This window comes from Marmota monax, unplaced genomic scaffold (genome assembly GCF_021218885.2).
Source record: "Marmota monax isolate L192 unplaced genomic scaffold, Marmota_monax_Labrador192_F-V1.1 WCK01_AAM20220418_F8-fsc00210, whole genome shotgun sequence".
Classification (NCBI taxonomy): domain Eukaryota; kingdom Metazoa; phylum Chordata; class Mammalia; order Rodentia; family Sciuridae; genus Marmota; species Marmota monax.
The window spans coordinates 1,656,109-1,681,032 of record NW_026695248.1 but is presented as its reverse complement, the minus strand read 5'-3'; the positions used below and the strand labels follow the sequence as shown (position 1 = coordinate 1,681,032).

The window sequence follows — 24,924 nt, the reverse complement described above, 5'->3', positions numbered from 1 at the left end:
GGTCTGTTTGACTCTTGAAAACGAGAAGGGTTTGTTCCAATCTTCACTGTGTTGACCTAGGATCTAACTTCCTTAACAAGACTCCTAAAGCACAAGAAGTAAAATCAAGAATCAATAAATGGGATGGGTTAAAATTAAAAAGCTGCATCTCAGCATGAAGAGAGAGCCTATAGATTGGGAGAATATCTTTACCACATACACCTCTGATAAAGCATTAATCTCTAAGGATATATAAAGAACTCAAAAAAAATTAACCCCAAAAAAACAAATAACCCAATCGATAAATGGGCTAAGGAACTGAACAGACACTTCACAGAAGAAGAAATACAATTGATCAACAAATATATGAAAAAAGTGTTCAACATCATTAGAGAAATGCAAATCAAAACTACACTAAGATTTCATCTCACTCCTGTCAGAATGGCAATCATCAAGAATACAGGCAACAATAAATGTTGGCGAGGATGTGGGGAGAAAGGTACACTCAGACATTGCTAGTGGGACTGCAAATTGGTGCAACCACTATGGAAAGCAGTGTGGAGACTCCTCAGAAAACTCGAAATGGAACCACCATTTGACCCAGCAATCCCACTCCTTGGTTTATACCCAAAGGACTTAAAATCATCATACTACAGTAATGCAGCCATGTCGATGATTATAGCAGCTCAATTCACAATAGCTAAACTATGGAACCAACCTAGATATTCCTCAATAGATGAATGGATAAAGCAAATGTGATATATATACTCAATGGAATATTACTCAGCTTTTAGGAAGAGTGAAATTATGGCATTCATCATTAAATGGATGCAGTTGGAGAATATCATGCTAAGCGAAAAAAGCCAATCCCACAAAACCAAAGGCTGAATGTTTTCTCTAATATGCTGATGCTAATTCACAATAAGGTGGGGGGCACTAGGGAAGAATAGCGTTACCTTAGATTAGGTAGAGGGAAGTGATGGGAGGGGAGGGAAGGGATGTGGGGATAGGGAAGAAGTAGAATGAAACAGACATTATTACTGTATGTATATATGTGACTACATGACCAATATGATTCTGCAACGTGTACACTCAGAAAAATGAGAAATTATATTCCATCTATGTATGATATATCAAAGTGCATAAATGCATTCTTCTGTCATGTGTAACTAATCAAAACAAATTAAAAATTAATAAAAATATTAAGATACTGAATGAATATTTGAGTACTCTCAAAAAATATATAGTCAAGGAGCCTGGGTAAGTTTTTACTACCATATGGATTATAGAGTTCCCATGAGAGCAGTAGTTTCTATCTCAGGAACAGAAAATGCACATAAATAAGTTTAAGAACTCAATAAATAAGTCATGAGTGGCAGCGTATCAAATGGATCATGGCTTTAAAATACTCTGGTTGCTTCAGGGCACAAGAGGGGGTCCTCCCTGTAGAACCTCTTTCCATGAGGACCTTTGGACTGAAGCACAGGACTTGTGGTGTGCAGGAGGTCTTGAAGATGCGATTTCTCCCCTAAGAGAAGAGCTGGGGTCTCAGTGCTGAGCAGAGTTTAGAGAGAACCCCATCACTGGGGCCCCAGACCTCAGTCTTTGGTTGTAGACCACACAGCTGACAAGCAGTCAAGCAGGGACGTTCCCTGCCACATCACAACTGTAAAGTGAGGGACAGGCATGGGGAGGAAGTCAGAGGCCTGCGTGTGTCCCATGAGTAGGTCAAATGAAGCACTGCTAAGGTCGTTCATGAGAGCACCCAGCGTGGTGGGCAGCTGGAGTGTGAGCACACCGTGGCCATGGGTGGTCTTCCTGCCTCCCACCAGCCAGCACAGCCTCTGGAGACCAGGGCCCTCCATCCCAGCACCCTGGCTCCCCACACTCCAGCCAGTGGCTGTCACCTCCATCCGTGTTCTCAGCTCCCTCGGCCAGGGGAGGTGCTATCCTAGCAGATCTCTCCAGATTTCTGACAAATGGGCCCAGATGGCTCCACAGCTCCTATCCCCACTGCCAGGAGAAGGCTGTTGGGTTTCCCACTTTGGGGGGCTCTCTGGGCCAAGAAGGGCTTTTCATCTCAATGTCATCCATGGCACCACCCACCAGGGAAGGCATTCTGTGTCACCAAAAGATGGATGCTCAGAAAGTGCCCAGGGGCCAAGGACCTGAACAGACACTTCTCAGAGGAGGACATACAATCAATCAACAAGTACATGAAAAAATGCTCACCATCTCTAGCAGTCAGACAAATGCAAATCAAAACCACCCTAAGATACCATCTCACTCCAGTAAGATTGGCAGCCATTATGAAGTCAAACAACAACAAGTGCTGGCGAGGATGTGGGGAAAAGGGTACACTTGTACATTGCTGGTGGGACTGCAAATTGGTGCAGCCAATTTGGAAAGCAGTATGGAGATTTCTTGGAAAGCTGGGAATGGAGCCACCATTTGACCCAGCTATTCCCCTTCTCGGTCTATTCCCTAAAGACCTAAAAAGAGCATGCTACAGGGACACTGCTACATCGATGTTCATAGCAGCACAATTCACAATAGCAAGACTGTGGAACCAACCTAGATGCCCTTCAATAGACGAATGGATTAAAAAAATGTGGCATTTATACACAATGGAGTATTACTCTGCATTAAAAAATGACAAAATCATAGAATTTGCAGGGAAATGGATGGCATTAGAGCAGATTATGCTAAGTGAAGCTAGCCAATCCCTAAAAAACAAATGCCAAATGTCTTCTTTGATATAAGGAGAGTAACTAAGATCAGAGTAGGGACGAAGAGCAGGAGAAGAAGATTAACATTTAACAGGGATGAGAGGTGGGAGGGAAAGGGAGAGAGAAGGGAAATTGCATGGAAATGGAAGGAGACCCTCAGGGTTATACAAAAGTACATACAAGAGGTAGTGAGGGGAAAGGGAAAAATAATACAAGGGGGACAAATGAATGACAGTAGAGGGGGTAGAGAGAGAAGAGGGGAGGGGAGGGGGGATAGTAGAGGATAAGGAAAGGCAGCAGAACACAACAGACACTAGTATGGCAATATGTAAATCAATGGATGTGTAACTGATGTGATTCTGCAATCTGTATATGGGGTAAAAATGGGAGTTCATAACCCACTTGAATCAAAGTGTGAAATATGATATATCAAGAACTATGTAATGTTTTGAACAACCAACAATAAAAAATTTAAAAAAAAAAGAAAGTGCCCAGGACAAAAGGGGAACACAGCCACAGGTTGGCCTTTCCTGGCTGTGCTGGGCAGAGGTGACCTGGTCAAACAAACTGAGGGCTTTCTGAAGTGCAGACTGCAGGGGGATAGGCACAGCATCCTCCACAGCCCTCTACCATCACATCTCCCAGCTTACATCATGTCTTTGACATAAATAAGCTGTGGAGCTACACCCCCAGTAATATTTACAGAACCCCTGCCCCCTAAGACATCCATCTGAAGGCAGGACCAGAGGGCTCCATCCCATTCAGAGATTTTGGTTCTGAGATGAAGACTGTCCTCTGATAGTCCTTGATTATTAATACTACATTAGAAACAGAAAAAGTACCAAAAAGCTCAGAGATGTGTGGGGAGCCAATGCATGAACAGTGTTGCATTTTTCCTTAATTTGTGAGACAACTTTCTCCTTGGTTGGGCCACATCCCAAAGTGCTTATTGTAATTTGGACATGAACTCCTCATTCCCTGATAGGACAACATAAATGGTCCAGTGAGCTGAGCAGGAGGACCTCTGGACTCCGGTTTGTAACAGAAAGAATTCCAGATACTGTGATGGCATCAGCAGGGAAGAGACATCACTTAGGTCCAACCTGATGGACCTCCCATAGTACTGCGCCACCTGCCTGGCCCCCTGGCCTTTTTCATGTCACCTTCTAGGAGTGCTGAGGCCCCCTACAGGATGGAGCCACTGACTTCTGAAACTTTCACAGATGCTAAGCCATATCCCTTTCTGTTTATTTTTGAACCTCAGTGTAATGTCATCTTCTAGTGAAAAGCAATCTAAATCCCTATTTGAACAGAGAAGGGTTTGAAAATTACAACCACCACCTGGTTAGAAAATAAAGGAAATAAAAACTCAGCCTAATAAGGATGATGACCTGCAGGCATCGCTATATTCAGAGGCAAAATGATAGCCCCAAGTGCTTGTGTTAGTAACAACAGTAGCTGAAACAAGTCTTCAATTCAAGAAGTTTGTACAAGTATTACAAAACAATCTGGAAAATGTAAGTTAAAACTGATTTTAAAAATGGACAAATACCAATGAATAAATTGTAAAAAGAGTTGCCATCCTAAAAGGTTCTAGGATTAGGTTTTACTGGTGATAAGTTCTTTTAAACTTTCTAGAAATAGTCAATTCTTATACCAAACTTTCCCAGAACACTATGAAAAGGGAAAAACACTATCCAATGTGTTCTTTTAAGCTCAAAGAACCATGATACAAAACGTGTCAAAAAGCTCCATCTGCCAGTGACACACACCTGTAATCCCAGTAGCTGGGGAGGCTAAGGCAGGAGGATCACGAGTTCAAAGTCAGCCTCAGCAACTAAGCAAGGACCTAAGAAAGTCAATGAGACTCTCTCTTTCTAAAGAAAATATAGAAAAGGGCTGGGGATGTGGCTCAGTGGTTAAGTGTCCTTGAGTTCAATCTCTGATACTAAAAAAAAAAAAAACCTCCAAAAAGTAAAATATATATATATATATATATATAATATAAATATATATCAAGACCATCCCAAACTCCTTAAGAAAATACTATCAAGCTAAATTTGATAAGACAGTGGTAGAGTCAGCTTCCAAAATCAAGTGGACTTGGAGAGGGGACCATGTACCCTATTAGTGAAAACAATAAAAACTTTGAAAACATAGAAGTCTAAAAACTATTTAATTCTCATAATTCCATCATCCAAAATATCCACAGTTGGGCTGGGGATGTGGCTCAAGTGGTAGCATGCTCTCCTGGCATGCGCGGGGCACTGGGTTCTATCCTCAACACCACATAAAAATAAAAAATAAAGATATAAAAAAATTCACAGTCAACACATGAGGGTATAGCATTCCAGTGTCTTTTTTTTCTTCATGCATATATTTTTACATAATTGCAATCATTCTGCTTCGTAGCCAACAGACTGACAGGGAAAGACCCCACTCACACACACCCTGTGCGTTCAGATCAGGTCAATTCATTTAGCCAAGGACATAGAAACACAGCTGAGGCAAAGACAGGTGTGCCAGCACAGGTGCCTGTGGGGGGCTCCAACCCAATCCCAAGCAAAACCCAGAGTCAGCAAAGTCCTATCCTCTCCCAGGGAACAAGCGTCGTCAAGACTTGGGAATTCCTGACAGATTCCTCTGTTTGCAGCTAGCTGACATCCGGGAAAGCTCATTTCCTCACAAGCATGCTGAGATAATTTTTCACTCTGAACATAACATTTAACGCACCCACCCTTCCATCCTTAATCTTAGTGCAACCTCATTTCCTCTGAGTGGTTTTGCTCATCAAGCTACAAGCATCCTTAGTGGCGCGTCCTTCTCAGCCTTGGTACGCACCCTTTTATAATCTGAGCTTGCTTCCTATTGTAAGAAGTTTTTAAATGAATGAATGAATGCTGACTTTGATCCCCTTGATAAAATAGGCACTATAGCAGAGGCTTGGGTCGTGATTTCCCTCATCAGCTGTGATACAGTCCACCAGAGCTGGAGGCTGGAATGATTGGCAGATTCTTTCCCCTTGCTAAGTGCCAAGCAGGTGGTTCCTGTTCTGGAACGAATTGGAGATGTGCTTCTCTCTGTTCCCCTTACTGAGGACAGCTACAATCTGTGGTCATTACGTGTCAAACAAGCACGAGAAGACAGAAAAGTGGAGAGGAGGCAGGTCAGCTCGGGACTTCAGGCCTGAGGAAAAACGTGTAGCGAGTTTCTAGGTCTTCTGTTTGCCTCAAATAGCTTCAAGTAGATGCTAGGTAAGCCAGAGATCTGGCAACAAGCACAGAAGAAAAGAAACCCCCCGAAATCCAGCTTTCTCTAGCCAAAGGACTGAGAAATCAGTATCTTAGCAGGAAAATTAAAAAAGAACTTTAAGTAATTATACTCCATTCCAGACAAACACCACAGAAAAATGGAGAGGCCCCAGCCCATCAGCAAAGGCCAAGTGGGGTCCAGACTCCCACCTCTGCACAGTTGTGAGGAGACACCCCACCACTACCACCCGCTGCCGGCATGGTACCAGTGGGAGCCTAAGAAAACAGGCAACAGTCTCGGTTTTTTAAGTCCTAAGTCTTGTAATCCCCAAAATGTTCTAAATACAACAGAAGTCACTCATCCTACCAAGAACCTGGAAAATCTCAATTTGAATGAGAAAGGTCAGTAGCTGATGCCAACACTGGAAAGACACAGATGTTAGAATTACCTGACATGGAGTTTGAAGCAGTCACTGTGGAATGCTCCAGTAAGCCATTAAGAATGCGCATAAAACAAAGGAAAAATAGTCTCAGTGAAGCAGTAGATGGTATAAAGAAGAGCCAAAGGGAAATTTTAGAACTGAAAAATCCAGTCACTGAAATTTTAAAGCTTCAGTGGATGAGCTCAACAGCAGAATGAGAAGTTAAGACTCAATAGACGTTGCCCAAATGAACCTCAGAGGAAAACGAGATAAGGGAGGGAGGAAGGGGAGAGGACAGAGCCTCAGGGACCTGCAGGATGACAAGACCTGATGTCTGTGTGATCAGAGTCTCAGAAGAGGAGAAAGAGCGTGGGGCTGCAAAAAAAAAAATCATTCAGAAAGTTTCCAAAGTGACACTGAGTAAAAATCTTGCCGAAGTTTTCAAACACATGAAGGTATAGATTCACAAAAAGCTAGACACATCTGGAGAGATCCCTGCCAAGATATATCACAGTCAAACTTCTGAAAATGAAAGGCCAATACAAAGTCGTGGGGCTGGGGTTGTAGCTCAGGGCTAGAGCAGTGGCCCACCACGTGTGAGGCCCTGGGTTTGGTCCCCTGAAAGCCATGAGAGATGAACACCACCACACATGTGGGGTCCAGCAACTGGAATGACACAGCATTCAGGAACCACGGAGGTGGAAGGAAGTGGCACATCATTTTCCAAGTGCTGGGGAAAAAAAAGAACTGTCGGCCCCGGATTCTCTTCCCATGAAATCCTTCAGGAATGAAGGACCAGTGAAGACCTTCTGAGATGAAGGAAACCCCAGAGCCTTGGTCACCACAGATCCACCCTAAAGGAATGACTAACAGAAGGTCTCGAAACAGAGAGGGAAGAATACTGATGGAAGCATCGAGAGGAAATATCAACGAACAACAGAAAGAGCAAAAATAGGGGGAACAACAATAAATGATCCTTCTTGGGCTGATTGAAGCAACATTTGAAACATCGTTTGCTGTGGCTCTAGATGTAGAAGAAATACTTAAGATGGTTAGGGAAGTAAGTCTTCTATACTCCACCCAAATTAGTAGAATGGAAACCCCACTATGTTGTGATAAATTGTACATATGACATCTGAAGAAAAGCTAAAAATCTATTCAGAGAGATAAATTCAAAAACACTGAAAGTAAATCAAAATAGAATTCTAAAATATGTTCAAGCAACAGGAAGGAAGGAAAAAACAAAAGAGAAGGATTAAAGAGATAAACAAAAAATAAACTGTCAACCAGGTGTTGTGGCACACACCCATAATCCCAGCTATTTGGGAGGCTGAGACAGGTGGATTACAGGTTCAAGGCCAGCCTGGGGAAGATGGTGAGCCCCAAGTCTCAAAATTAATTAATTAAATGTCATACTTACGTTCTGAATATATCAGTAATTACATTAAATATAAAAGGCCTAAATTTGTTAATTAAAAGATATTTTGGCAAAGGAGATTAACAATATGTAACCCAACTATATGTTGCCTATATGACCAATTCAAATATAACAATCCAGGTAGGTTGAAAGCAAATGGACAGAAAAGATATACAATAAAAACATTAGTCAGAAGAAAGCATGATGTAACTGGGAGTTGTTGTAATAAGTGAAATAAGCCAGGTACAGAAAGACAGTGCACAATCTCAACCATGGAATACAAGAAAGTTAATCTCATAGAAGTTCAGAGTCTAATGATTACCAGAAGCTGGGGGCATAGCAGGAAAGGGAATGGGGAAAGATTGAATAATGGGTACCAAATTAGAGGTAAAAGGTAAAAGTTCTGGTGTGCTGTTATGCCATAGGATGACCATAGATGAAGACATGTACTAAATGTTTTATTAAAGCCATTGGGAAGAATTTTAAATGTTTTCACCATAAGGAAATGATAATTGTTTGAGGATACAGGTATGTTCACCCTGATTGGAACATTATACAACAGATACATATATAGAAGCATCACATGGTACCCCATCAATATGTACAAGTTCTATGTATCAGTTAAATTTTAAAAAAATTTAAAAGAAATATCAAAGTAAAAAAAAAAGAAAAAGGAAAGAAAGGAATGACCAAATTAGTATCAGATAAAGTCAATTTAGGAGCAGAGAAAATTGCCGGGGACTGAGCAGGACATTACATATTTCTAAATGACACAAATCCCCCAGGAAAACATAGTACCACAAGGTGAGCACATCTCTTCTGTCCCATGCTCTGACTACCATGTCCTCTGCCACAGCAAGGACAACTGACCACAGGCTGAAACCATGAGCCAAAATAAGTCCTTTACCCCTTAAGTTGATTAACTCTGGTATTTTGTCACAGTGAAAGAAAACTGATGCACAAACATTGTAATTTGGGACCTTATCTGGAAAATCAAAATATTTTATAAAATTGAGCTCATTCTCACATGGCAAACTGATACAAGCATGGAGGAGAAGTGTTAGACACAAAAGGACCCTCCAGTTCAGCAGTGTCCCCACTGGGCAGCTAAAGATCCACTGTCATTTATCATCATCAAATGTGAAGCATTTATATTTTTGATATCTGGATCCCTCATTCATTTATATAACTTGCCTGGCCCCAGCAGGTGTTCCATTCTCAACCTGTTGTATAGGTGGGAGCTTTCTAAAGTTAGCTGCTGTTTTATGAAATCCTATACATACCCAAGACAACAGAAAAAAAATACACGTGTGTATATATGAATTCTTTGGGGCCCTTTCATAGTATACCAAAATCTGTTGATTTACACACTATCTTAAGAGTCATGTTATTTCAATCAACATTTATTGAGAATCTATTTAAACCAAACTCTCTACGAGCTGGAGATATATTGCATGGACAGATCAAATGATTCCTCTCCTTCTGGGCTAGCCTAACAAAATGAGAAATGTGCTAGAGGAACTCAAAGGGAAAAAATGGGGATTTGGAAACATTTAACAGAATATATTATCATGGGCTCAGGATGTGGCTCAAGTGGTAGCGCGCTCGCCTGGCATGCGTGAGGCACTAAGTTCAATCCTCAGCACCACATAAAAAAAATAAATAAAATAAAGATTAAAAAAAAAAGAATATGAAAAGATCTCCCATTTAAAAAAAAAAAAAGAATATATTATCATTGCACTTTGTTCCTGGAGAGCATGTAGGAGGTAACAATAGCCAAAAGAAGAAAGGGAGAAAGGACTTTTTAACACAAAAAATAGCCTGTATGAAGCCCCCCAGTTCTAAAAGAGGTAAGCTGTCAATATCATGGAAAATATATTATGGCCAAGAGTCAGGATGGACCCATGGAAGTGAAGCTGGAGAGCTGATTGAAACCAGACCGTGAAGAGCTTCAAAAGCCACGTTTATGGAGAAATTGGTCCTGGAGTGACAGCAGAACTTGCAGCACATGCATATAGAACTGAAACCAAAGTTTCTCTGCATCTGATGGCAGATGGGGTCTGCGTAAGTTGCAGGCCTTTCCAGTCAAGAAAGCCTGTGTCAGTGTGAGCAGCCAGTCAAGACAGGGAATGCCTGCCCGTGTCCGCTCTGAGGGTCACAGCCAACAAAACCTGATTCTCCTCCACTATCATGGAGTAGCATGTTGCAGCTCTCAATGGTGGCCATGCCCTCCAGTGCTGCAGCAGAGCCAAGAACAGACCCAAAATCCTGCAGGATGAGAGGGGACCCAGCAGAAGGTTGCCTCTTGGTTGTGCTTGTCTTGGAGTTATTATATAACTACTGGTCCAGATTGAGACTAATCAGGTTTTGGAAAAGTGCCAACACTATTGGTCCAACTTTACGCTGATCAGATCTTGGATAGTATTAATGCTATCGTTAGCCCTCGAGTAATTTTCCTGCCATCTCCACTCAGGTTTGCCCCCACTTGTGTTTTCTTGTCACTGATTGGGCTCACCCTGGCTCACCTGGACCCTAGCTCTGGGACACAGGCCCGCCCCAGCATGATAGGATCCACCCATCGGTAACCCGCATTCACTGTGTGCTCCAGCCCACCCAGGCTGCCACTCTGGGACAAAGGCTTGGATTCAGAACCAACTATCAGTTTTGCTTTATGGAAGATAATCTATCCACAGCGAACCTCCTCAAGCCAACTTTTATCATTTTTACTTCTCTTACTACAGTCAAGGTCTTAGATCACCTGGTATCAGTAGAGACGGGGCACTGTGGCCAGGGAGCTGATGATGGTTTGTAAGTGGAGCATTTGTTGAGTTCTTACAGTGAGAAGGAGCTACATCTTAGTCTTCAATGGAGTCTGTGCAACGCAGGTGCTAAGCTGGGCAGCTCGGCCATCCACAGGCAGGATTAGGCAGAGAGCGCCTCTCTAAGTCACTTGTCAGTCAAAAGCTTGTGGATACGTATCCAAAGGCCCCACAGTACATCTGGCAAACGGGCGCACCCTCCCCTGTGAGACCCAGGACTTGTCATTTTGGTTCCAGATCTTTTCTTTTATGGTCTGTAAGAGAAATCCGAGCCCAGGCCAGATTCTGAGAAGAACGCGTTATTGCAGCCAAAGGAAGAAAAATGACAAGCACGTGGCAGAGAAGAAAGCTGGACCCGTCTCAAAGGTATACTTCAGCCCTGGCCACTCACAAAGCCAGCAGAGAACAGTTCATGAAATAAAAATGCATAAAGTAAACAAACCGCCCGCCATGGAACCATGCTTAAATGATAGCAGATGAAATTTAGAGTTCATTTAAAAAATATATTCTCTGAAAGGGAAAAAAAAAAGGTGTTCAAACTGAAAGAGTGTTAAGAGGTGCCTTTTTGAAAGGCGGGGGCTCCTTTTTAAAGACTCACTAGCTCCGTGGTAGATTTTTTTTTTCTCTTTGTTTTTTCGATCAGTAATCACATGTGACTGTCTATCACGGGACAAGCACTGTGCTAAGCTTTGGTGACACAAAGACTTTTATTCTGTGACCTCAGGGACATTCTCCAATGTCTTCAGAGTCAATGGCACCATGTTCATGCACTTGGTCCAGGAGGTTGGCGGGAAGTATCCTAAAAATCATGCAAAGTGGTGTCCTCGTGTCAGCCAGGCTGTGTCATCGTTTCAGGAGACGTTCTGCTCCTTTTTTTGAAGTATCTCCAGTTTGTAAGCATGACGGCCAGTTGGCAGGCTAGCATTTTCAGTTTGTAATTTTCAACATAAAAGCCTCGTTTTTAGTTCTAACCTGCAGGGACGACCATCCTGGCCTCCTCGTCCTTCTCCTGCCTCACTGCCGCAGCTGCCCCAGCAGAGACCAAGCAGCTGTGTGCACTCACGGCAACAGCAGGCATGATGCTGTGGCCAGGATGACCAGCTGTCCCCGAGGACCCATGCTAGACCAGCTAGCAGAGGTGCCTTTGTGGACATGGGGATAGAGGGGTGGATCTCCTGATCTCTGGACTGGCCAGCAGGGTTCTTCCTACATACAGAATCCTACAGCCAGTTTTGAACAAATGTCTATTGCTTTTGCACCACAGTAAAGTTGGAAAATCTTTTGTGAAGCACTCATCATAAATCAGGGACTGACTCTATTCAATCCTGATCCCAGAGGCATCGTGAGCCTCTCAACCCTTAGAATCAAAGCATGAGGGAAAATCTAAATTCTTGGCTCATTCCGTTGTTTTAAAAACAAATAATAGCTATGCCAGTAAAACTGTCATTTTCAGTCAGTTTCCTAATTTAAGGAAGAAAAACAAGGAGTATAAAGCTTTTCTGCCAATCTAACTCAGATGGGAGATTCTGTCTCCTCGGGCTGGTGTGTCTGATTACTAAGGACAGCAACCATTAACGTGGTAGCTGTTTTTATGGATATTCTCCCAGAAATTAAAATGCTGCTTTTCACTAGACACCCATTCGCTCCATGGTGGAAGCCACAAGGAATCCCTGCACGTGGCACCTCTGGTGCACACAAAGCCCAGGCACACACACAGCAAGCTTCACAAGTTTTCTTGTTGTGTGAATCCAAGCAGGTAGAACATACAGATCAAGGCCATTGAGCATCATTTATAAAAACCAACCAAAACGTTCTTTGTTCCTCTTAATGTCCTGTTCTTCAGCAGATGTCATCCCAGAGTGTGGCAGGGAGACAAATCGCTTCCTTCCATATTTGTCCCCACCATCCTTTTCACCAGGAAGTCTTTGGGCCATGTGTTATTTTGCTTTTCTTGGTATTTTTATGTTTTCCTCTCAGTGTTTTGTGGGCCTACCAACAAACCATTAATGAGAATCCCAGATGTTCACGTTTGGCCAGAATCCAGTGTTTTGTTTAGTGTCTAATTCCATTGATAGTAGCCATCTCCATTCACTCAGCCAACAGGAAGATAGATTTTTCATTCATATAAAAAAGGAAGAAACGGTGCAATCCCTCGAGTACGAACTACCCCCTTCCCTCCTCTGCCTCAAGATCCTGGATTCCTCCCTCAATATCAGACACAAACAATAGGCTGGTAAATAAATCCCTGCCGCTCAGGCAGGGCATGAGCCTATGGTCTGTTCAAGAATTTGGGAGGCAGTGGGTATGGTCTCTGACATTAGTGGGAAGAAATGAAAACCTCCAAGGTTTCCCCTAACCCTGCAGTGCAAAAAGCTGCTTTTATTATCAGCTTCCCTATGAGATCATTTCTTGTCTGGTGGTTTACATAGAGAAGAAAAGGCTCCAGTGAGGATTGCCCACCTCCCCAACCCCACACCCAGGATTTATGAGAGTCTGTCCTTGGGCTGAGCATCTGTCAGAGATTTAAGGGATGGGTGAGAAGGGCCCTTTCCGTTCTCCAGGCTGCTTTGCACTTGAAGCTTTAAACCTTCATGAACTGCCCCCCTCCGCCCCTGCCTGGCTACGTCCTTCCCTAAGGATGCAGTGGTCACAGTGGGAAGCAGAAGGCAGATTTTTTTGCTGACTCAGCATGAAAAAAGTGACCCACATTTTCTGGGTTTAGAGCTTAACATAGAAAGAACACATTCAGGTGCGTTTCAGTTCAGTTAATAAAAGAAGGTGGAAGATGTTGAATATTATGTAAGTACTGAAATTTTCTTAGATTTGAATGCTCTTTGGGTGGACATGTGCCATTTTAGTTTTTGCAATTCATTTATTACCACTGGAAGGTGTTGATTGATTTTGTCCTGTTGTCTGTGAGTCGGTAAGGACTTTGGGCAAATTTCATCATGGAGATATACACCTAGTGTAAGTTTGAAATTCTGTTTCAATGAGCCACTGTGGGGTGGAATTTTAAAGTCTGGGTAGATACAAGTATGTCCATGCAGGACCTTCTTCTACACTGTGCCAGCCCCCTGTCCACAGCAGTACCCAACTCTGAGGGCAGAAAAAAAAGAGTGAAGCAAGATGTTTAATTCTGACAGTCCCAAAATCTCTGGAACTTTCCAGCAGCAGGCCATGAGAGCTGGGAGCAGAAAACACTGTGCCCTTGCTTCCAGTCCGAATTCTTGTCGTCTTTCCTCTGGGGAAAAACAAAGCAGTCCTTTTTGCATACTTTGCAAACCGTATTCCCAGCTTTTTGGACTTTCTTGCCTGGAGCTGATCGGATTCAGGGGTGCATGTGGACAGCCATTCCCAGAACAGCAGCGACGTGCAAACTCCGATGTTATGCCACCTTCCCTTCTGAGGTGGCTACACTTATAACCAGGGCCCAGCCACCGAGGGGCACACTTTCCGCGGTCTGGTCTGGAGCAGCCCTCCCGCTGCCCTGGAGGGCAGGTCCCGTGGGCGGCCCCTGCACCGCGCCTCCTGTCCCCTCGGCGGCGGGGTGGCAGCCTGCTGGCGTTTTCCTGTTTGCTCACTTGGCTTTCCTTCCCTTTCCTTCCCTGGGGGCCTGCTGGGCTGGCAGCGCCGGGGTCCAGCAGACCAACTGCAGAACCTCCGTGCCTTCCAGCAAGGGCAGCAGCAGCGGAAGCAGCAGCAGCAGCAGCAGCTCCTCCAGCGACTCCGAGAGCAGCTCGGGATCCGACTCGGAGACCGAGAGCAGCTCCAGCGAGGGAGAGGGCGGCAAGCCCCCGCACTTCTCCAGCCCCGAGGTAAGCGGCGCCGCCACCACTCGGGCCACCTCCCTGCCCCGCCCCCAACCGGGCGCCACCCGGAGCCAGGAAGGCCTGGGGCTCCTCATTGTCCCCACTCCGCCCCCTCCTCCCACTCTCCTAATGACACCACTTCCTTTGAAGTTCAAAGCATCATCTTTCACTGTCCAAAACTCTCTATTTGACTTCCAGAAATTTCCAAGTATGTTGTAAACATCACCAACAGGAAATAACCAATGGATGGGGGTCTCCCTCGGGGTCAGCTGAGGCAATAACCAGACAGGAAAGTTCGCCACCTGGGAAGTGGGACCTCCAGTAAATCACAGGGACAGAAAGTTTATGGATCAGGCATGCTCAGAGTCTTACCTTTTTTGCAGTTTGTCACGGATCAGAAGAACAAGGGCTATAAATATTAATAAAACCTTCTTAACTGTGTTTTCTTTGTGAAAATATAAAAGGGAAAATTAGCATCAACCTACGAATAATAATGAAACCTTTTACAACCATGACCAGTGTCTATGGGGAAGATTTAGGTGCCTCGTATAAAAACATTATAAGGTCCTAATAAAAACCATTGCTGTTTCTACTTTAAAGTGGAAAGGGGGGAAATTAAATAGTAATTCAGAGCCCAGAGATTCTTGGGTGAGGGCCCAGAGAAAACTTCTCAAGTCTGGGAGCCATGAGTGTAGGTTTTGTTTTCTAAAGAAGGAATAAAAGACAGCTTCTTCCCAAGTGTATAAACAGGTGACATCACTGTGGATTGCGGGTTTGATTTTTTACTGACCACCCTCTGTGTCATTTGAGGGGGGCCAGATTCCTAAATAGGCTCTGACGACAAACCAAAGCCACTAATGCAAGCCCAGGGCCTTGGGAGGGCAGCAGCCCTCTTGCTGCTTCTGTACCTGTCACCCCGGGAAAGGTACTTCCACAGAGGGACTCTTACAGTCCCTCTGGATTTTCTTTTTATCTCTCCACAGTCCCCCTTTCCTCCTCAGCATCTTTCTGCTTTATGAAAAAGCTCTCCACTTATCTGAAATAAGCCCCCTCTCCAGCACGTGATCTCTTTGATGTGCCTATTTCTCTATCTGCCCACCTACCCACCCACATAAGGTAAAGGCCCTTAGTGACATTACCCTATGAGTGCCTCATAGCTTATTTTAACCCTGGATTTTTAGTGGAGAGACTAACATTATCATTCCTCCCTCACAATTTCATTCATTCACTCACTCTGTGTTTGTTCAACCAATATTTAAAGAGCTATAGACATTGGGCTCGGCTCTGGAATACAGCAGTAATATCAGAAAATGCCCTGTCTTCACAGATCTAACATCCTAACAGGGATCATTCGAAACAGAAAAAAAATATAGTAGTTAAATAGAATCAAGTAGAGGAATGAAGCAGGCTTTATTAAACCTGCTTTGTACTACAATTGGTTGAGAAATTCCAGAACATCAAATTATAAGAAACAACTCCCAGGGACAGCTCAAAAGCCAGGCATGAGGGCCCTGGGTTGGATAATAAGGGGTCTTGTCCGTGAAGTGAAGACCTCCCTGTCGGGGCTCTTCTTTGTGACTGCAGGTTGAATACATGAGCGAGTGCTGAGTCTTGTTTACACACTGAGATGTGAATCCCAGAGTTACTGAATCTGCTGAAACCTTGCCAAGAGCAGTACATTTGTGAAGTGCTTTAAGCAGAGTCTTGCTAAAAGTCACTGAGATCATTACGTGGCCTTGACCTCTTGGATGGTGAAAGGGTAACTGCTGCCCTTCTCATGGCAGGTCTCAGAGGCCCTGGTGAAGGAGAGGGAGCAAGTCTTCTAGAAATCTGAGCTCCCCAAGGATGCTTCCTTGCTCCTCCAGGTGCAGGGAATGCAGAAGTGGCAAATGGTGTGTTAGCCACACTAGACGTCATTCCTTCCTACTGGAAAGGGATGTATTTATTGGAGTCCAAGTAAGGTTCTCTTACATCTTTCCCAAGGTTAATGCAGACATACCCCCTGTAGGAGGGAAATGGGTTTGCAGGCTGAAAATCGCTGTCATGGGAAGTAGCAAGATTCTGCTCCTCCTTCCCAGCCCCCCTGCTTCTCTCTGAGGGAGCTGACCCCCATAGCCTCACACGCATTGAGGCCTGTTTCCTGAACTCCACACATCACTGGGGCTCCTGGTAGCCGTACACCTCACATTCCACTGCGCAGACGGGATGGTGCTGCCTTGCAGTGAGATGCTCTGGCCCTCTCTTCCCCTCCACGCCATCCTGACCCAGGAGTAGAAAGAGGCACTTCTGAGTTCTCAAGGCACCTTGTCCTTCCTCTCAATGTGCCAGAGCTGGGAAACCCCGCTGTGCTCCACTGAATTTCACGCAAACTGTTCTTTATGGCCCTGATTGCTGAACAGCACTTCCTGTCATGTGAATCCCTATCATGTAAGGCCTCCTTTGCAGGCTGCCCTGGAAGGGCCACTGTAAACATCTCCGTGGCTGTGAATGCCCTCTGCAGGGCCTGACCTGTGCTCAGTCATTCTCAGCCCCATTTCTTTCCCATGGGTTTTATCTCAGGAGTTTTCCTGGATCACGTGCCCTCCCATGCCAGGAAGGAGCTCACTGGATTGGCACGTTGACACCCGCACATGGGGGTGGGGGATCAAGCTTGGTCAGGTCATTGTGAGTTCTGGGGTAAAGTAAGCCGATCCCATTTCTTTACACCTATGCACTTTAGGGCATCACCCTGCCCTAAAAATTGCTCATGGAAACACAGGTTTTCACTGTGACTTTTCCCAAATGGACCCAGCATGGCAGCCTTTCTTCATGGAATATAAAAACTAAAAGCATATTTTGGAAGATGCTGCCCCAGATCATTCTTTTTATTTTTTATGGGGAGGGTACCAGGGATTGAACTCAGGGGCACTCACCATTGAGCCACATCCCAGCCCTATTTTGTATTTTATTAAGAGAAGGGGTCTCACTGAGTTGTTTAGTGCCTCCCTTTTGCTGAGACTGGCTTTGAACTCTTGATCTTCCTGCCTTGGCTTCCCAAGCTGCTGGGATTACAGGTGTGTGCCCCTGGGCCAGGCTCCAGATCATTCTTAAGAATCACTGTAATTGCTGGTTTGTTCAACAAGGCTCTTGCTAATCAGAAGCTGCTAAGGTCCACAGCAGTAAGTGCTAGGAAGGACACAGAGGAGCAGATACGTGGTGGGGAGCTCCTGCATAAGTCAGAAAAATAACCAGGGAAGAGAGTTGCGGCTGACCTCTAGCACACCAAGCCAGAAAGCAAATAGAAACATCAGGCAGAAACCCCGGATGGCGCTCAAGAGGTGGGCCACAGCCTGCACGCCTGCTGCGCTAATCTGAGGTCCTGGGTTTTCCCTCTGTTTTGCCACTCAACTCTCTGATATTTCACCTTCCTTGGCCACAATCACTTCCTCCCCAGAATGTAGGACATTTCTCTCCTGCCTGATCTGTGAGGTGTTTGTCAGGAACAAATGGTACATTTTGATTGACAGCTCACTCACTGGGAGCAGTCATAGCGATCTCTCTTCCAGGCCTTCTGTGTATACTGCAAGGGGCCTGTCCTGGCCAGAAAGAAGTGTTGGACTTTGTTAAAGACTCAAGGCATGTACACATGGAACAGATATGAACATCAAAAGCCTGTGCTATTGAGTAGATGGAGAGTAGCAGGCATTGTTTCGAGAGTTCGTGGTGTTTGCTCCAAAAATCAGATCTAATACTATTGTTTTAGGTTGAGGACTGACATTTCTCAAAGGAATGACCCCACACACACCAGAGAGTAGTGGGAGAGTTTAGTGAAACAACCATGCAGAGAATCTGGTCTTTACACCTAGGCAAGTACAAGTTCAGTCTTGGTGAAGCCTGGGAGTTGTGCAGCTTCGGACATGTCACTTAACCTCTCTGAGCCTCATCTACAAATTAAGGGAGATACTGTTTCTTATCTGTGAAGGTTAAATTAGGTAATACGTGTGAAGTGGCAGGCATCTGGTAGGTGCGCCAGCAATGAAAGCTGATCGCAGGATGATGTTCTTTGGATGACAGCCAGGGGAACGTGGCTTTTGTTGGAGAGGCAATAGGAGGTCATCATAGATCCTGGAGAAAGGGAGCATGATTTAGTGGTGTACTGAAAATGGCACTTCGAACTGATTTGTTTGTCTGTGAAGTGCAGAAAAAATCACCCTCAAACACGTCATGCAGGGGGCCCATGCGAAAAGTATTAAATTCTGCCCTTCCCTGTTCATACTGCCTGTTTCAGCGTGCCTCTCACCCTGTGCTAAAGACTCCCATGTGCTTACGTAAGAGATGTGAGCTGTGGAAGGCTTGGAGTAGGAGAGAACAGTGTTCCACTGGGAGGGCAGCACGGGTGCTCTGCCCCACGTATGTGAGCCCTCCCCGCAGTACCTGCCCCCTTCTGCAAGGGTGGCTGCAGCCCACACACTAGGCCCATTTGTATGGGGAAGCTGAGGCACAGCTTTAAAAGGCATTGACTCCCCAGTGGTCACATAATGGGAAAAATGGGGGTGGGGAGATGAGATTAGAAGCCATGAATTTGTGCCACCCAATTAGCTTCTAGGCCTTCTCTGCTCATCTCAGGGAAGGTGAGGGTGCCCCTGGGCAAAGAAGCCATTGGGCATCCCCCTGTCCTGCTTCCTCTGACTCCAGGAGGGCATCTTCCATTACAGCTTCAGGTGTGCTCTTTAGGGGTCCCTTCTTGCCTTTCTCTAGAGGAGAAGCCAAAATAAAATGAGAACTGAAACATAACAGCTCAGAGGTGCAAAAAAGGGACAGGTTGAGCCCCTCCAGTCTGAAATCTGAAATGCTCCAAAACCCAAAACATTTTGAGAACTGACCTGAGGCCACAGTGGGAAATTCTGATACTTTGTTCCACATACATCATTATTAAAAATATTATATAAAATTACCTTCAGGTTGTGTGCACAAGGTGCTATCAAATATAAATGAATGTTGTGTTTGGGAATGGCTCCATCCCTAAACTTATCACATAATGGGTGTACAAATATTCCCAAACCCGAAATCCAAAATGCATCTGATCCCAAGCATTTTGGATGTGGGGAGCTCCCTTCCTCTGGAGCCCCGTTTCTTTGGGAGACATGAAAATAAGCAAAGATGCCCATGTTCCACCCTCGCAGCCCCTACTCTGGCCTCTACTGGACTTTTCTTGCTCCTTCAAGTCACTGGACACCCTGTGCTGGTTTTCCCTGAGATGTAATCAGTCTCATATGTTAGGAGCAAGATATCCACAGTCCCTGCCACCACTTTGGTTGGCCAATCTCCACAATGTGTGGCCAGTTCCTCCTGGTCCCATGCCCTTCTGGCCCATCAGAGGCTTCCCATGTTCCTGAGCAGGGCCTCCCCAATTCTTCCAGGCTCAGCTAGGACCCTGTTGTCTTACCCCTGTCAGATTTGTGACCAAAATGAAAACCACGGGCCCAGAGCCTCAAGTGCTGTTCTTAATACAGACCTCATTGTTGAAAACAGCTGATTTTCATAAATGAAAGGAATCTTTTGAAATTTATCATGTTAAAAGCAAATTTTTCTCCTACAATGGATCCTAACTCTAGACTTTACCTGATCAAATTTAAAATATAAAACTAGAGGAGGGTATATCTCAGTGGTAGAGTGCTTGCCAAGCATGCATGAGGCCCTGAGTTCAATCCCCAGCCCTGGCGGAGTGGGGAGAATATTGAGCAATAACTTCTTGTTCTAGAATGGTATCTCTGCTCACCCTTAAACAACAGATGCAGCAGACTCAGGGGTGAGGAGGCCATATGGAAGGAAAAATACTTCAGCTTGACCCTCAAAACATTTTCCCCATTTCACCTCTAGTCACCAACTGAAAATACTCTGGCTAAAGTTCTACCCCAGTACACCTGTTATCTACTAATAGTCTTCATATTATTTGGAATCAGCATTTACTCCATTAAGATCTTGGTTTTTAACCCCTTTTAACATGTCCCTGGAACAGGAGAGTTCTCTTCTGCTAAACGAGCCACCTTCCCAAAGTTAATGCTTCTACAGCTAAATAACTATGCCCTTGATTTCCCTTTTACAAAAATTATATGCTAACTCTTTGGGCTCCTATATAGGTACCTTGATTTTTCCCAAGGTTTGGTCTCACTAGAAATGGGTGCTTTAATGCCCAGGGTCTCTGAATTATTATTCCCCACTTAAATTTCAAGGAATCTCAAATATACATGTGTGTGTATATATTCTTTTTAAATGCTTGGAAGTGATTGAAATGTTTTCCATCAAGGCACAGTGCTAGCCCCCTATTTTTTCAAGTAGACTCCAATGGGCCGGGCTGATATTTAATTGCTTAGGACCAGCAAGAGCAGCACCACCGTCTAGACACCCTGAGGGCCCCTGGGCTGCCGCAGTATCCCTGGCTTGCATCTCCTGTTTGCTGGCAGCCCGCTCATTTTTTGCATATGCACCCAGAGGAGTACAGTCAAGGTAAAAAAAAAAAAAGAAAAAGAAGAAAGAAAGAAAAACAGCCCGGCCCTTTTTAAGGGAAGCTGTAATAAAAAGGTGTTTTGTTTGTCGCGGGTTTTCTCTTTCAGGCTGAGCCGGCATCCTCTAACAAGTGGCAGCTGGACAAATGGCTCAACAAAGTTAATCCCCACAAGCCTCCTATTCTGATCCAAAATGAAAACCACGGGCCCGAGAGCAATCAATACTACACCCCTGTGAAAGATGAAGTGCAGGACTGCGGGAAGCTTCCCGACGTCTGCCAAACCAGCCTGCGGGAGAAGGAACTCAAGAGTGCCTGCAAGGAGGAGCAGAGGCCGAGGACCGCCAACAAGGCCCCGGGCAGCAAAGGGGTGAAGCAGAAGTCCCCGCCCGCGGCCGTGGCCGTGGCCGTGAGCGCCGCCGCCCCGCCGCCCGCGGTGCCCGGCGCCCCTGCGGAGAGCGCCCCCGCGCCGGCCCGGAGGTCGGCGGGCAAGAAGCCCACCAGGCGCACCGAGAGGACCTCAGCCGGGGACGGCGCCAACTGCCACCGGCCCGAGGAGCCCGCGGCGGCGGACGCGCTGGGGGCCAGCGTGGTGGTGCCCCCGGAGCCCGCCAAAAGCAGGCCCTGCGGCAACAGCAGAACGAGCCACCGCAAGGAGCTGCGCTCCTCGGTGACCTGCGAGAAGCGGCGCACGCGGGGTCTGGGCCGGATCGTCCCCAAATCCAAGGAATTTATCGAGACAGAATCGTCATCTTCATCATCCTCCTCGGACTCGGACCTGGAGTCGGAGCAGGAGGAGTACCCTCTGTCCAAAGGCCAGGCAGTGGCCGCCGCCTCCTCTGGGAGTGACCAGAGACTCAAGGAGGCCGCCAACAGCGTCAGCAGCGGCAGCGGCCCCCGTGCGGCCGTAGGCTCCATCAACGCCAGGACCACCAGTGACATCGCCAAGGAGCTGGAGGAGCAGTTCTACACCCTGGTCCCCTTCGGCAGGAACGAACTTCTCTCTCCCTTGAAGGACAGTGATGAGGTCAGGTCACTCTGGGTCAAAATTGACCTGACCCTCCTGTCCAGGATCCCAGAACACCTGCCCCAGGAGCCTGGAGTCTTGAGTGCTCCTGCGGCCAAGGACGCAGACAGCGCTCCGCCCAGCCACGCTCTGGACACGCCCACCGAGAAGACTTTGCCAAAATCCAAGAGGAAACGCAAGGTAGTCCTGGGAGAAAGGGGGTCTGGAAGGGAGGGGACTTTAATTTGTGGGCAAGGGGTAGAGCACAGGTGGGCTGCTGGCTGGGATTGTAGGTGGCAGCAGGAGTTTTCCTTGTCCTTAACAACTATATAGTACTTTATGCCAAATGTGTTAAGTACTTAATATCTATAATCCCAGTTAAATCCTCAGGAGTATCCAATGCAGCAAGTACTGTTACTGTTCCCATTTTATAGTTGTAGATAATTAAGCCCTGTCCAACTCGTGTGGCAATGGTGATACACAGGTACTAGTGTGTTCAGACAGACCCAAGCTGGGCACATGTGAAAGTTGAAAGTGTGGTGAACCCCATTCTTCCCTGGGAGGGATGGGATGAGTTGGTGGAGGATCACTCATCTACCTAAGAAGCCGGTATCCTTGTGAAGTTTAAGCCTGACTGGGGTGTGGGATGAGTACTGAAGTCCAAGTCCTCATAGCAGCCTGTAGCATCAATCAGGGAGGGCTTCATGGTGGAGAGAGGCTGGGAGGGCTCTGAGAGGGAGTTAGAATAAGCAGAGGTGGGGGGGGGGATGTAGTGGCACCAGGAGAGATGAACAGGTGAGGCATTGTGGGAGGGAGAAGGGCAGCTCAAGTACAGGGGCTGGAGCTGCCCCTGGCAACAGACACCAGATGTTCAGGGAATACCTTCATCATAATGTAAAGCCAATTCCCAGGATTTTTTGCCCTTCCTATTTCTGTATCTTCAAAAGTAATTTAAACCATAGTGAAAAACACAGTAGGTATCAAAGATTGCAAATATTCATGGACAGTTCCAAATTTGGGACAGAGTTGTTACCAGCAATAGTTAACATGCATTTATGTTCCCAAAAGGGATGCTGTTAAAGCACTTTGTACCATTTAATCATTTAGTCCTTTCAACAATATGAGGCAAATATCATTGTTGTGACCATTTTACAGGTGAGGAAACAGAGGTTCTGAAAGCCTAAAGTGATTTTACTTGAGGTTATGTAGGTCAAAGGGACAAAGCCAGGAATGAACCCAGGCAGTGTCTGGCCCCAGAGTCTCAAAATAAGAAGTCAGTCTGAGTTTGTGTAGTATTTTTGTTTCCAATGTTTTGTCAATAGAAAAAGAAGACTGAACACATGGGTTTTATAGCTGTTTCCAGTCCCTGATTAAGAGGGTCTAGAGAGTAAGGTTATTGCCTTTTCCTGGCCAGGATAAAGGTGTTCCTCACTTTCAAAGTTATATGGAAAAGAGAGACAGTCTCCTTATTATAATCATTTCCATGACCTGCGAAGGGCACCCATCAGCAGGAAAATTTATCACAAAGTGCTGAAGAATGTGTGTCTTCACATAGTTACATTAAATAACAGCCCTATGAAGCAGAATTGAACCCCTTACAGCAAAGTTCATGAAAAGAAATATCTTCAAAAGGTAGCTACTTACCTTTGCTAAAACCAAAGACAGTTTTATCAAGAGATTCCAGCATAGTTTCCATTCACCTTCAGAGCCCACATGGTGGATCCCCCTTTGCTCTGAGAGTGCTCACTTGTAGTGGGAAGTATGTGGATGTGGACATCAGGCTGACCTGACCTCAGATCCCATCTTTGACTTTTTCCTCCTCCAGTGCCAGCTCCATGGACCCTGCAGCAGTAAAGCAGCCACACAGGCTCCCATGGAGTTGAATGTTATGGCCGCCATCTTGAAATTCTTCATTTTATCTTTGAATTTGGGTCTGGTTAGTGATGGATCGTGTGTGGAGGTCCCTCTGCCTACCTATCGCTTCAGGAAAACTTTTGTCTGATCTTCAGCCTTCTAGAACCTCCACCCTGTGCAGTCTTCTCCTCCTCCTGGTCTCAGGCCAGGGACCATTCAGCCCCCCTGCCCCAGATAGTGCTCAGGCGTAGTCACAGCAAGGATCAAGATTAGGGTCTCCATCTTGCTCAGCCTCAGTCCCGGTAGTGAGGTGATCCACAAGGAAGCTTGCACTCCCTGGGGTGTCCCATTCACTATGGGTCAGTATTAGGGGTGGTTGGTGCCTAACTGAGCTTTGCCATCCATGCCAGCCCAGAAGATAAGTACCAGACTGGCTCTGGTGGGCCACATGCAGGTGCCTATCCCAGGGCAGCCCCAGCCCTTGAAAGTCTCCATTTACCCCCAGGGTCCCCAGGTTATCCCCAAATGCAAAGGAGCACAGCATGAAGTCACAAATAGATACCACCATGGCAGGTCAAGGTGGGAGACTGAAATGTTTTTTACTTGATACTTGATGAGGTCATTTGTCGGGTAGGGAAGTTTCTGGGGATTGAGCTCAGGGACCCTTAACCACTGAGCCACACCCCCAGCCCTTTTTCATTTTTATTTTTATTTTTATCTTGCTAAGCTGCTTAGGGTCTCACCAAGTTTCTGAGGCTGGCTTTGAACTTGCGATCCTCCTGCCTCAGCCTCCCAAGCTGCTGGGATTACAAGCATGCACCACCCAGCATGAAGTCACTCTTCCTGCTTTTCAGCCCAGCATTTTTATTTTGCACTAAACCTCAAAAATTCTGTGGTTAGCCCTAGCCTCCTGGGTGACCTCAACCAGCTGATCTTCTCTTCTCTGAACTTCATTCTCTTCACCATAAATGGTGTCAGGGTCGCACAACACATTCAAACCATACAATTTCGTTAGCTCATGTCTTCCCTGCTCCTGTTTCCCCCCGTTTTCCCCTAGGCACCCTGCCTTCCTTATTGCTTGTTGACAATTTTTTGTTGAATAAATTGCGAATTTATTTTTTGTTGAATCAATTGATTCAACAAAAAATTCAAAA

General features: G+C 45.6%; 1 protein-coding gene across 3 annotated transcripts in view; it reads left to right on the top strand.

Moving 5' to 3' along the window:
* Positions 1 to 24,924, top strand: part of Aff3 (ALF transcription elongation factor 3) — a 534,054-nt gene that overhangs the window by 470,334 nt on the left and 38,796 nt on the right. For all 3 annotated transcript variants that reach the window (XM_046440319.2, XM_058578305.1, XM_058578304.1), the window contains 2 exons: positions 14,246 to 14,432; positions 21,020 to 22,117. In XM_046440319.2, coding sequence (XP_046296275.1) covers positions 14,246 to 14,432; positions 21,020 to 22,117 — 1,285 coding nt within the window. The remainder of the gene's footprint in view (positions 1 to 14,245; positions 14,433 to 21,019; positions 22,118 to 24,924) is intronic.